The sequence below is a fragment of the Nasonia vitripennis genome, chromosome 1, assembly GCF_009193385.2.
Source record: "Nasonia vitripennis strain AsymCx chromosome 1, Nvit_psr_1.1, whole genome shotgun sequence".
NCBI lineage: Eukaryota > Metazoa > Arthropoda > Insecta > Hymenoptera > Pteromalidae > Nasonia > Nasonia vitripennis.
This window is the reverse complement of record NC_045757.1, coordinates 24847755-24860279: the sequence shown is the minus strand read 5'-3', so window position 1 is coordinate 24860279 and position 12525 is coordinate 24847755. Positions and strand designations below refer to the sequence as shown.

The following is a 12525-nucleotide window of genomic DNA, read 5'->3' as shown; positions in this document are numbered from 1 at the left end:
TATTTGGCCAATATTAGTGGAGATAATTTAGCCGATCAATAGAAAACTAATGTTTTAACAATTTATAATTAATGGCGATTACTCAGTCAATCAATATAAATTTAATGTTTTGATAATGTATTATCAGTGGCGATTGCTCAGCCAAGCAATATATTATTTATATTTTATTAATGTACTATTAATGGAGATAATAATTAACTAATACATAAGTTAGATTTCACTAATGTACCAATAGTAAAGATACCTCAGCCAATAAATATATAATTTATACTTTAGTATTGTTGTATTAGTAGCGATTACTCAATCAATCAAAAGATACTTCATATTTTAGTAATGTTTTATAATTAATATAATTAATTTCTGAATATTTCAGAATAGACTATATTTTTTGTGTAAATTTTCATTTTGTCGCTTAATTTTTGTTTTTTACATTCGTTATTTGCAATATTATTATTATTTTTGTATGTAGATTCATCATTTAAAAAAATTTCCAAATTCTCTTTTGATGTTGTTCTTGATAATGCAACATATAACTGACCGTGACTAAATACTGGAGTGGATAAATATAAACCAACTTTGTCAAGCGATTGGCCTTGAGATTTATTTATTTCCATAGCAAAGCTAAGTCTTATTAGAAATTGCCTTCTAACCATACCAAATGGTATTTCATCCAGTAATGCAGCTTAATCGATACGAGGCAATAATACTTGTTTACCGAAATATTTTCCAGTAATAATTTCTGCTGTAAGAACATATTGTTTCATATCTTTAATTATCAATCTTGTACCATTACAAAGACCACCGTCAATGTCTAAATTTTACAGAGGCACGCGCAGCAGCAGGCAGCAGAGTAGGTACGTCCGGCCTTGTGTAAACATAAACATGGCCTAAAACAGTGGTGTTTTGGAGCTGCGCGGTGAGCATAAACTTTCGCGAATCTGTCTATTGTGCGTGATTGTGCGTTTATCAAAGTATCTTCGTGCTACCGCTAGTGTACCGCTCGACAAATTTAATGTGTCTAATCCTTAGGCGGCGAACAACTACTAAGACTCGACGCAAGCACTCGCGTGGATCATCACAAACACAACGTGTGAATCCAGAGAGTAAACAGCAGCGTGCTCTACATCAGCGAACATCTTGTGACCCTTGGTTCATATCGGTGGACTGAAAACTGGGCACCGGACAATCGCTTCAGGACATGCAGGACTGCTACAACAGAGTCGAGCGAAATCGACACCGTGATGCACGGAAAATCTATAAGCTCGTCTTCAACTTCACGAGCTCTCACCGATCGAGCTCGACGACGACCCCGTCCCCTGCAATGCCGACCTTCACGTCTATGGTTGTTCAATTCGTACTTCAGCCTCCTCAACGGCAACTATATGCTCTCTCTCTCTCTCTCTCTCTCTCTTTCTCTCTCTCTCTCTCTCTCTCTCTCTCTCTCTCTCTCTCTCTCTCTCTAAGACCTCATACGCTTGTTTCTTCGGAATGATTCGAAAATAAACAACAAGGTCTTCCTTCTTCTTCCGTTACAGCGGTTTCAATCTCGACATAAGCGGGCTGCGATGCCACCTCGATCATGGCCACTCCCCACCCCTTCCTCCCTGAAATCGGACAGCCCTCACATATTAGTGCAGCAGAGTTCGCCACAATTGACGTTAGACAACGAGAGCCCAAGAACGAGTTTGCGACGGAACGTCTCATCAAGTTCGAGGACGAGGAGGAGGCGATAAACGACAACGGCAGTGCTAGGAGTCCGACGAACCTCATCTCTCGAGCTCAGCATACCCGTAACACCCGGCTACAAATTCAAGCCTACCGCCGCCCGCCAGCATCATCAAGATCCTCACGCCCCAGATGATCAAGGTTGCTCAATAGCAACAGCAGCAGGTCCTCAAAGACAAGATACGCAAGATAATAAGGCTCTCGAGAGGTCGTTTTTCTGTTGAGGTCATTTCTTCTGAACTTTAATTAAACGCATTAAACAGATATGAAATCGGTTTGAAAAACACCTTTTACAAGGTAAAATGTTGGCAACTATAAGTTTGGTTTCCACCTTGATAGAAAATAACCGAACAGCTGATTATGTTTGGCGAACGAACCTGCTAAAAACGTCACTTTGGCCAACAGTTTACCGATAAGCATTCTACTCAAATTTCTCCTATAAATTTATAATAAAATTCAAAATCATTGAAAGAATTGCCAAGTGTTTGCAGCTTGCAAAGTTTTTGTATATACTTATGAATATACGTTAATGAATGTAGTGAAATCAGTTTTATATCTGTCAAGCATCAAGCATTAAAGTTCAGCAGGTGAGATAAGATCAGCTGACTAGTGGTTATTAAAGAAAAGGTTACAATTTTCGAAAATATTATTTTAATGCACACTTGCCGTCCCATCGTCTTATAGTCTACGATGTGTACTGACTTAAAACAACTTATTCATTACTTAACGATCATTCCCCACACAAATATGCACATTTACCGCCTTTTTAGTGAAAACAGAGAAATTCGATAAAACACTTGACATATTTTTAATACTTGTGGCCCCGGATTGTTAAAGTATACTAATTTAGACCCAAAACTGGCAAGTGCAAATGAATTATTGTAACCTTATTTGAATATACATGTATTGAAACTAGTAGTTATAACTACTGTTATAAAATGTTGGTTGTATTAAATAGATTCATTTACACTCGGCGGTATAGTTAATTCTTATAATGAAACGTTTTTGAAATCGTGCTTTTTGATTAATTGAAATTTTTCAATCGGACAATCTAATTGAATTATCATCGAAGATACATCTAATATTTAACAGTATATTTAATAATGACACATCGAATGATTGAATATCATTTTAATCAATATGTAAATAGCGAGCGAAACGAGCGTTCTTTGCTAGTATTTCTTAAATCACAACGGTTATATAATGCATAACCCTGTCATTGTTTGCCAATACATAATTTCTGAAAACTCAGAAACAAATACTATTGGCACATTCAACGACTTCCTTCACAAGTTCTGTGATCTTTTCCCTGTAATCCGGATTCTTCTCCATCATTTCTATCACAGTTCCGGTTCTCTCCTCAAAAAAGAACTTTTCGTAAGCCACGGAATCCTCGCTCAGCTTCGCTATGAAATCCTTGTCCATAGATACATGCAGGTGTTGAAGGGCTGCATAACTCAGTCCATAGTGCCTATACTCTTCGTACTCTTCCAGTAGATCTTGAACACTCCGCACCGCAATATCTGGCTCGTTTCTCATTATCGTTTCCTTAAAGACCTCGTGATACCACTGGATTATACCCTTTTCTAGAGCATCGCGCGACTTTCGAGGCATCGTCAAAATTATCAGGTGTGCGAGATCTGCGGCCGGTGGTACGTACTTCAGCGTCTGGAAATCGACAAGGATACATTTTGGCGAATCGTCAATGTCGTTTATCATAATATTGTTGGACCACAAGTCAGTATGGCATAGGATGTTACGTCTCGTACTCGAGGGTTTCGCGATCTCCGCGAGTTTCAAGATAATATAGTCCCGTACTTTGCTGGCATCGAGATTCAGAGTCTCGGCCACGCCGATGATGGCGTCAATGCCAACGAGAATCCATTTGTAGTATACACTGTCACGATTGTATTGCCAGTCTAAGAATATAGCAGGATGCATCTCGTGAAAGGACTTTTTCAGTCGCTTCTCAGCCACGACTGACGCCGCGTGGAACCTTGCTACCGTCGAAGCTGCTGCCTTGACGGCGGTCTCGTTTAAGATAAGATCACACACTCTGAAGTTCTTCATCTTGAGATTTTCAAAGACCAGTACGTCGTCCTTGACCAAATAACACTCGGCGCTCCATTGCTCGCTTTTAAAATTCTTCAGCAACTCTGGCACCAAGTCGCGGAAAAATAGGGTTTCGCATTTGAATACATCGAATTCCTTGAGCATCTTTGCCCCTTTTTCCCAGTTGTGAGGAATACACTTGACGAAGAACGAGTGAATCTCGGAGAGGGTGGTAGTGTCTCTTTGGACTGTGACTTCCAGAAGGGAATGCGCACTGAAAAAGCCTAAAATGACCTCGGAGTAGGGCTTGGCCTGGTAGTCGACGATCTTGACATTTGGTCCTAAGGCTTTAGTGACGACAGCTTGGACATCTTCGGTTGATAAGGATCCGTGGAAATAGCCGGGTTTGCTACCGGCCATTGTTGATAAAATCTAAACACGGTTGAGTGATAAAAAATGAGATTAATACATCTTTTCTGAATAATTTCGATTGATATCCTATTCTATTATGACACTTTGGGAACAGATTTCTGATACTCGTAAAAATTTTAAACGAGTCCATATCGTCACTCCCTACGAAGAGTAGCACTGTTCAAATTTCCCGTCATAAGTAGCACAACTCCTTTGACGAACGCTAGACTAGCACAACTCAAAATTTTCCGCGAAGACTATCACAACTCGCGCATTTACCGCGAAAACTAGCCCAACTCAAACAACGAATTTTCATATAAAAATTTCCCGATTATTGTGAAAATGTCCCTGATGAACATTTTTAAATGTTCACAATTTACAACTTCTTTCCGAATTTAAAATTGTTTTCACAAATATAATAATTTTTTACAAGCATTTTTTAAAATTGTTCACTTTTTTTTAAATTTTCGAAACCTTTTAAAACTTTGAGGTTTGTCTGTCTTTGTCCAAGGTTTTCATGAACTTAACTAACCCAATAATCCAATAAAAACGTAAAATACTCACATTTTAAGTAATATAAGTCGCGAGTTGTGCTAGTCTTCGCTGGAAATACGTGAGTTGTGCTACTCTTGGCGGCATTTCTGAACAGTGCTACTCTTCGCGGCAAATCGTGAGTTGTGCTAGTTTTCGTTTGAAAATTTGAACTGTGCTAGTCTTCGTACGGAGCGACGATATGATTTCTTGCATACAATGGATTTTACTTATCATAAAATATATTGCTTAGACAAGCCACTAATCCATCGTACAAAAGTAAGTAAGATGTTGATGGCATTTTTACCTATGAAAACTGTTCCCTCAGCCGAAATAATATTATTCACCAGAGGTCATAAGCATTTTCTGTTAATTTTCTTTTGTAAAAATAAAATTCGAACAAAATTCTCATCTCTTTATTACACAAGTGATCACATACTCGCATTAATTGTTTTTAATTATATTTTATAAGTCGCACTGTTAATATCAAAATTTCACCTTGAGAATAATTACATATAACTTATATATAACTAAGCAATTTTTAAAAAAGCAAAGAACTTACAATTAGTGAACCAATCATAATCAAAGTGCCAAATCTGATAATAGGATAACTATTTATTTTATAGTTTATCTAAGAAAAGAAATAGAAAAAGTTCTCTTAATTCGTATCAGACTATTTTCAGTAATTTCAGACAAACCTCATTTTAGCACGCGTTAGCCAGAACTTCTGCCCAGAAATAGGGTAAATTTTCTACCAGGATAAAAAATTGTAGCAAAGACCAAAAATCTAAAAATAATGATAAGTTTATTAAAATGTTAAACGCAATATTTAAAGAAGTTACTTTTATTTCAAACGTTGATGTCAAATACGTGCTTTAAATTGACATCAGAAAAAGGCTATTCATACTTTCTTGGATTTCTAAAAATTGATGAATGAAGGTACTAATTCGATAATTTATCATAAGATAACTCATGCCGATACCAATTTACCTGAATCGGCAGATGAATGTTAGGTACCCGATGATGAAATAGTTAGTGTAATTACTTTTCATTTAAAATCTGCCGTAAGCAATGCTCAAAAAGTTGTTTTCAGGGCGAAATTTGGTAATTAACAACACTTATGAATCATTTATAAAATGTTTAGTAACGATTAATGTGAACACTTGTGGCAAAACACCTAAGTTTTTGTTCGAACGCATAAAAATACATAATAGTACGTTATGCAACAAGCGATTATAAAAAATCTAATGCTAATAATAATAATAACAATGCCTATACTGAGCGTATATGACAATTTAACTAAATTGACTTTTTAAAAACAAGAACTATTCATTTATTACTTTATGATTACATTATAATTACTTTATGAATACTTATTATGATTATACTTATGTATGAATTTCGTATATTCAAAACAATTTTAAAAAAATTCTTTAAAAAGTCAATAGCTTGTATTTTAATGAGATTTTGGCATACACTGTAAAAAATGATTTTTTAAAATCACTAAAATGTAGTAAAATTTCATGTGGTTCCAACCCCCGTATAGCAATTTCACTACTCTCAGTTACGTAAAATCACGAAAATCTAGCCAATTTTACTATTCTTGTAGTAAAATTGCTCCGCCCAGCATAGGTCGGATTAGTTTACTACGCTTAGCGTAGTAATTTTACAGGGGTCAGATTCTCGCGTTCAGTTTGAAAATACTATCGCCGTTGTAAAATTACAGCGTGTAAAATAGTAAAATTACTATATACCGTTGTAAATTTACATACGCCGTTGTAAATTTACTGCGCTGGGCGTATATCTGATGGTTTACTACTCGAGTAGTAATATTACGACAAAATTTTTTTACAGTGTATCTCACCTGAAATTTTTCAAATGTTAGTCTTAATTGTCACAAAAGGAATTGCATAACGGTTTCAAAGGTCAGACTTATGTATATATAATTGCAAGGTGATTGTCATGTTATCTATATATGTATACAATAATGTTACTTGAATGAGTTATTATGCAATTCTTAAATTGCACTAATGTAGCCTTTGTAGGTTTTTTTTCAGAGAATTTTCTGGAATGAAATGGATAATTGTAGTTGTTTATTTACGAAATAATATTTGGAATGTCTACTAGAAACAGGTGTTAAAAGGCAATTTTTGTATCATTATAATCGACAAAACAAAGTTCCTGTAGAGAAGCCACCGGTAAACCGATTTAATGTTCTTCTAAATGTTATGTTGTTATTGGGTGTATATATCTTATAGCTGTATGATACAAATTCCACATTTATCTCGATTTTCACTATAAGTGGACTTATCCCGCTTTTTCAGGCAACTATACACTGAATTACAATTATTTACTTACACAATATTGAAATACAACTTGTGTTTATGCCTTGCAAATAACTATCAAGGTACAAACATCTAACGTAAAAATCAGTTATCAAAATACAGCAAATAGAAAACTATACTCACATTAATCAAACGAAATAAATGTCCTATTAAGGTAATACATCCAAACTCTATTATTCTTCTAGTAGGACTGCGTATGTCATAGTCTGATTCGGAGCTGGTTCTGTTTAGCAGTTTTTCCGCAATATTTACTACTACGCTCAATATTAATCGGGGAAAGGGAACCAGCGAAGGTCTTTTTGTAGATTATGCACGTGGCGACAAAGAGGTTAAATAATGCCAATTATAATAATTGGCGAGCTCTTATATTATAAATGCTATTATAATATAAGAGCTCTTCTTTCGAATCTAATTCTTCTATTCTCCGAATTTTTGGTACTACTGAGACATAGTAGTAGTCTAATATAAAAATGGACTAAGGTTTTACCGAGCAGTTTTCACTAAATCATCAATAAAAAAACTAGGATTTGATCTTGTAAAAAATTTATTTTTTAGTTTTTTAGATAAATATATAATGCATAGATAAGTTGTCTCAAGATATTTACAACCACCAACTATGTTTATTAAAAATAATCTTACAACGATAACAAACATCATAACGCCACATCTTCTGTGAGGTACTGCGTTACTATTTTGTCATATACTTACTCATTTGTATTTTACATATCATTAGTCAAGTTATAAAATCTAATGACAGCCTACATACTGAATATGTATTGTATAGTCAAATTTTAAATTCTGTAAACTCTAATAAAGTCCCAAACTTTTGTTGCCATTTTTAAAAATAGTGTTATGTATTACTTCCCGTAGCGTTGTTTCCTTAAAAAATAAAAATAAGGTATATTAGAATTTACATTAACATAGAAAAAAATTTGTAAAAGATGGGCGAAAATTATTATTACCTCTGATAACGCATTTTGAAAATGTTCAGTATATTGTTTTACAATATGTGCATTATCATTTAGAACTGCTGAAACAATTGTTAATTCATCTTCTAGCATTGATTTTCTTTTGGTAAGATCTGCTTTCATTTCTTCTAAAATATTTTTTTGAGTACGCATCTCTCTGTAAAGATGATTTCATTAAATATAAAAACTTATGATTATCATTTTAAATATACAAATAACAGCTTAAAATAAAATTACTTTTCTTTATCTTTGTACTGATTCTCTAACTCAAATAACAGCTGTTCGTGTCCTTTTTGATCTTCATCTTTTGAATTATTGCAAGATGAATTTGTATCCAATTTAGACCATTTAGCAATCTCTGCTTTTAATAGATTCAATTCCTTCTGAACGTATTCCAACTTTTCCGAAGTTTCTCTAAATTAGTATAAAAAATATATTATTAGCAAAGTTGTATTATAGTATTTACTGTTTTCAAAGAAAATTGAATAACTTACTTTAACTGTTTATAAGTTTCACTTTTATTTACTGAAAATTTATCATTCAAATCTTTTACTAGCTCTTGAGCATTCTCATTATTTTTAATCTGTAATTTTTTTCGTGTAATCGAATCATTTAAAACCTGTCTCTCTTCTTTTTTTATTTCCAACACTTTTTTTAATTCTTTTGAACGTGCTGCATACTCTTCTGGAGACTTGACAATTTTGGCTTGCAAATCGGTTGTTTCTTTATGTAACTATCGTAAAATAAATTAAGTAAATCACTATTGATTGTTGTTGTTATATTAATTGAGAACTTGCAAATAATAAATACCTTCATTCCTTTAGCTTTGAGATTACAGCACTGTTCATAAACACTTTGATGTTGAATCATAACGTTTTTCACTTGTTTTTCCAACTCAATAGACCTTATGTTATTTTCCTCCATTTCTAAACGGATCTTGTCTATTTCTAGTTGCAACTAAAATATATATAAGGCCAAATATCCATAATGATATATAATTTAAAAAATCGTGAGTAGAGAAAAACTTACTTGCTGTTTTAATTCTAATTTATTTTCTCGGTCATTGATTGTTGCCCCCGTCTTGGCTACAATAGCATGCTTTTTGTCTATCATTTTCTCCATATCTTTTTGTTGATTATCAAGTTCTACAAAAGCCATTTCATTTTCTGTCATCTTGTTCCTTACATAAGCAAAAAAGTTGAATAAAATTTTTATCTGTCTACGTGCTCTCTTAGGACCTGAAATATTTGAAATAACTAAAGTAAATCACAAGTCCAGACAAATAATTTATAGATTATAAATTTATAAATTTTCTAAAATTGATATACCTGGACTTGTAATATCTGTAAGACACAAATCTTTTAAAAATATTTCATTACAAACAGAAGATAAAGCTGAGTATAAATTTATAGCTTTAATTGCATCTGAAGCTGAATCAGGACAAGAAAGACATTCCAGCTGATCAATTGTCGACTGAAAAATATTTCCATTGAAATTTATTGTTATGAAATAATTTATAGAATTTAGAGAACTGTTGGTAAATAATTTACTCATACCTTGGATATTTCATTGCTATCGAAATCAAACTTTTTTAAATACTCTGTTATAAGATACACCATAAAATCTTCTGTTGGGTTTTGAAGATTTCTCATATCTACTTGGATACCTGCTTCCTGCAGGACACTTTGCAAATTCTCTGGCTCCATTTTTTCTAGTTCTTCAAAATTATTGAAGCACGAAATCGCGAATTCAGCTTATGAGTAAAGAGTTTCTGGAATCAACTTTATAACCTATATATTACGGCTTATTATAATATTTTAGCTAGATGATTACCTAAAAATGCATTATTTGTCAAAGTCACATACTTAAACAATTGTCCAACTTGTTTAATTGAATGATTAAAAACGATAAATAAACTCAGTTGAGCGCTCTCGGCATTATCTCAATCTCAATGTAAACAGTAACAAAGCGTATATGACAGCGCGAGCGTGCAGCGCACGCCAAGCGCCGAGCCAACGGCTTTACGGCTCTCTGTAAATTTGAAATGCTGAGATTTCATTGGCTCAAAACGAATATATACTTCTATCTTATTGGATGAAAGATACAAACACATAATTTATAAAAATTTAAATAAATAATCGAATTTAATTCAACAATTTCATTTTTTTTAAATATAAATTATACTATTTAATAAAACCATTTTTTTGTAACGTGAATAATTATAGAAATTATATCACAAATAATCGCATTAAAAAAAAACTAATTTTAAATATTATTTGCGAATAATATCTTTGCGCAAATTTATTTCCTGAAAAAAATTAAAATTTGAAAAAAAGTTTTGAAAAATTTTTGTTAGCTTTAAAATTATGTATACAAACATATATATTATAAGGTAGTACCTCTTGTATTTCCTTCTGATACAAAGCTTTGAAATTTTTAAGTAGGTCCTCATATTGGCTGTGACATTCTAAGATTTTTTTATTTTCCATTTGAAGTTCGCTTTCCAAATGTTGCCGTTTTGACTGCAAAGTTTCCAACTTTGCTTTCAACGAATCACGTTCTCTATACAGTAAATAAAATAAGACTTCAATCATAACTTTAGTGAAAATAAGATTTAACAGTTGTGAAAATTTTAGTGAAAATAAGATTTAACCGTTGTTTCTGTCCAAGAGAATTGTGCAGCTCAGATAGAACTTTCTGACTATTGTCAAGCTCTATTGTTTCAGAAAGATCAGAGTCTGCACTCTTTGAGGCTCTTGGTCTGCTATCCAAAAAAGAAATTTCTTTTCTCAATTGATCGATCTGACTCTTGGTCGAACTTATTTGCGCAACTGTGTCTCTGTAATATTATATTGATCATAATCTAATCAATTCACAGAATAGTGAATCAAAATAGTGTAAAATATAATAATGTATTTCAAAACGAACTTTAATTTCCGCACGATTTCTCCTACTTTACTTGTTTCAGTATTACCATATTTTTTTATCATTGCATCGGCGGTTTCATTATTTTCTATTTGTTTTTTCTTGCGGTTGATGTTATCATTCAATAATTGCCTTTCTTCCATTTTTTCTTCTAATATCTTTTTTAATTGTTTTGATCGCGTCATATACTCTTCTGGAGAGTTAACAACTTTACCTTTCAGTTCTTTGGTTTTCTTCACCAACTGCGAAGAAATAGCAACAGCCATAATAATATAATATTATTATTTTCAATGCAATTTATTATGACAAACTTTCATCTTACCTCTTGAACTTTTATTTTTAAAGCGCTGTATTTAGCAAGATCAGCCTGTTGCTTGGCAGATAATTCGTCTACTTGTTTTTGTAAATTAATAGATATTTGATTCTCTTGTTCCATCTGTAACTGCAGTTCAGCTATTACTGTTTTTAACTGGAAAAAAAATATTCATAAATCGGAAAACAATTACGAAGAATCTTAGTATATAGGTGCACGAAATAAATTATTAATTAGTTTAACCTGTTCTTTCTTTACTAATTTTGTTTCTCTGTCGTGGATTACAGCACCAGTTTTTATAATCAATTCTGCCTTTTGTTCTATAAAATTTTCAATTTCTTGATATCGATTTTCCAGTTCTAAAAGAAGTGGCTCCTTCTCCATCTTTTTGTTTCTTACATAAATCAAAAAATTAAACAGCACTTGTATGCGTTTACACGTCTTTTTGCATCCTAAAACACGTTATTTTCCGAGAAAAACGAATCAAATAAAATATGAATCATATGTAAGACAAAACTATAGTTTTATGTATTTACAAAAATACCTGCTGGGCTTGTGAGATCTGTGAGAGTGAGATCTTTTAAAAATATTCCCTCGCAGATCGTCGATAACGCTGCGTATAAATTAATAGCTTTGATAGCATCCGCAGCTGATTCTTCGCAAGAAAGACAATCAAGTTGTTCTGGTGTTGGCTGTGCAACATACATTCATGCATCTTATTTAAATAAAAAATTTCATGATTTTTGCTATTTACCTTAGCAATTTTGTCGCTGTCAAAATGGAATCGTTTTAGGTATTCCATCACCAAGTCTATCATGAACTCCTCCGTCGGATTCTGAAGAGTTTTCAAATCCACCTCGATGCCTGCATCCTGAAGAATGCTTAAGACGTGATGCTCCATGTCTTCTTTACACAAAGTTGAATACTTATTCCTGCAAACTATATGGTGACGCGTACTTTTCAACTGCTCTGGCTGTGATGTTGTGCGGTCAAAAGATTCATATTCTACTTGTCCTTAAGACTTGTTATGCTTACCTATATATATATATATATATATATATATATATATATATATATATATATATATATAAAAAGTCTTAAAGGTGTTCACACGGACCAATTAATCTTGACTCCATAATTGTAGCAATGTGCCAAATTCGAATGAAATATAGTTTTGTATTGATCCAAAAAAAGTAAATTATTAAAACGTGTAGAGAAGACTGAAGCATTATCGTGTACTTGTTTTGCTAAATTG

General features: G+C 32.9%; 2 protein-coding genes and 1 long non-coding RNA gene across 4 annotated transcripts; 1 reads left to right on the top strand and 2 right to left on the bottom strand.

The window, feature by feature from the left end:
* The first annotated feature begins 487 nt into the window (after nucleotides 1-487).
* LOC116418371 lies at nucleotides 488-1907 on the top strand. 2 transcript variants are annotated; one of them, XR_004228384.1, is made up of 4 exons: nucleotides 488-744; nucleotides 825-947; nucleotides 1030-1342; nucleotides 1536-1907. It is a non-coding gene; the product is annotated as an uncharacterized LOC116418371 (long non-coding RNA). The 2 variants fall into 2 exon arrangements; XR_004228383.1 differs by having other exon boundaries at nucleotides 825-1342.
* A 452-nt stretch (nucleotides 1908-2359) lies between these two features.
* LOC100116280 lies at nucleotides 2360-7369 on the bottom strand. Its single transcript, XM_003426160.3, has 2 exons — nucleotides 7188-7369; nucleotides 2360-4209 (listed from the first exon to the last, which is right to left on the bottom strand). The coding sequence occupies exon 2, from the start codon at nucleotides 4195-4197 to the stop codon at nucleotides 2974-2976; it is 1224 nt and encodes a 407-aa protein (XP_003426208.1). The 5' UTR covers nucleotides 4198-4209; nucleotides 7188-7369; the 3' UTR covers nucleotides 2360-2973.
* Nucleotides 7370-7590: 221 nt separating this feature from the next.
* On the bottom strand, nucleotides 7591-12294 carry LOC100678216 (interaptin). Its single transcript, XM_031921026.2, has 16 exons — nucleotides 12025-12294; nucleotides 11815-11962; nucleotides 11514-11722; nucleotides 11280-11426; nucleotides 10961-11199; nucleotides 10686-10871; nucleotides 10432-10594; nucleotides 10313-10340; nucleotides 9589-9749; nucleotides 9361-9505; nucleotides 9062-9270; nucleotides 8843-8989; nucleotides 8527-8765; nucleotides 8270-8446; nucleotides 8027-8189; nucleotides 7591-7943 (listed from the first exon to the last, which is right to left on the bottom strand). Exons 1-16 carry the CDS (start codon nucleotides 12169-12171, stop codon nucleotides 7872-7874), a joined length of 2580 nt encoding a protein of 859 aa, XP_031776886.1. The 5' UTR covers nucleotides 12172-12294; the 3' UTR covers nucleotides 7591-7871.
* Nucleotides 12295-12525: the final 231 nt, after the last annotated feature.

Bases quoted from the DNA above. Each gene is read 5' to 3' on its own strand.
- LOC100116280 (XM_003426160.3), bottom strand. From the start codon at position 4,197: ATGGCCGGTAGCAAACCCGGCTATTTCCACGGATCCTTATCAACCGAA.
- LOC100678216 (XM_031921026.2), bottom strand. From the start codon at position 12,171: ATGGAGCATCACGTCTTAAGCATTCTTCAGGATGCAGGCATCGAGGTG. The intron at 9,506-9,588 runs GTATGAGTAAAT...AATATTTTTCAG, and splicing joins ATAGCAATGAAATATCCAAG to TCGACAATTGATCAGCTGGA. The intron at 8,447-8,526 runs GTAAGTTATTCA...ATACTAATTTAG, and splicing joins GAAACTTATAAACAGTTAAA to AGAAACTTCGGAAAAGTTGG.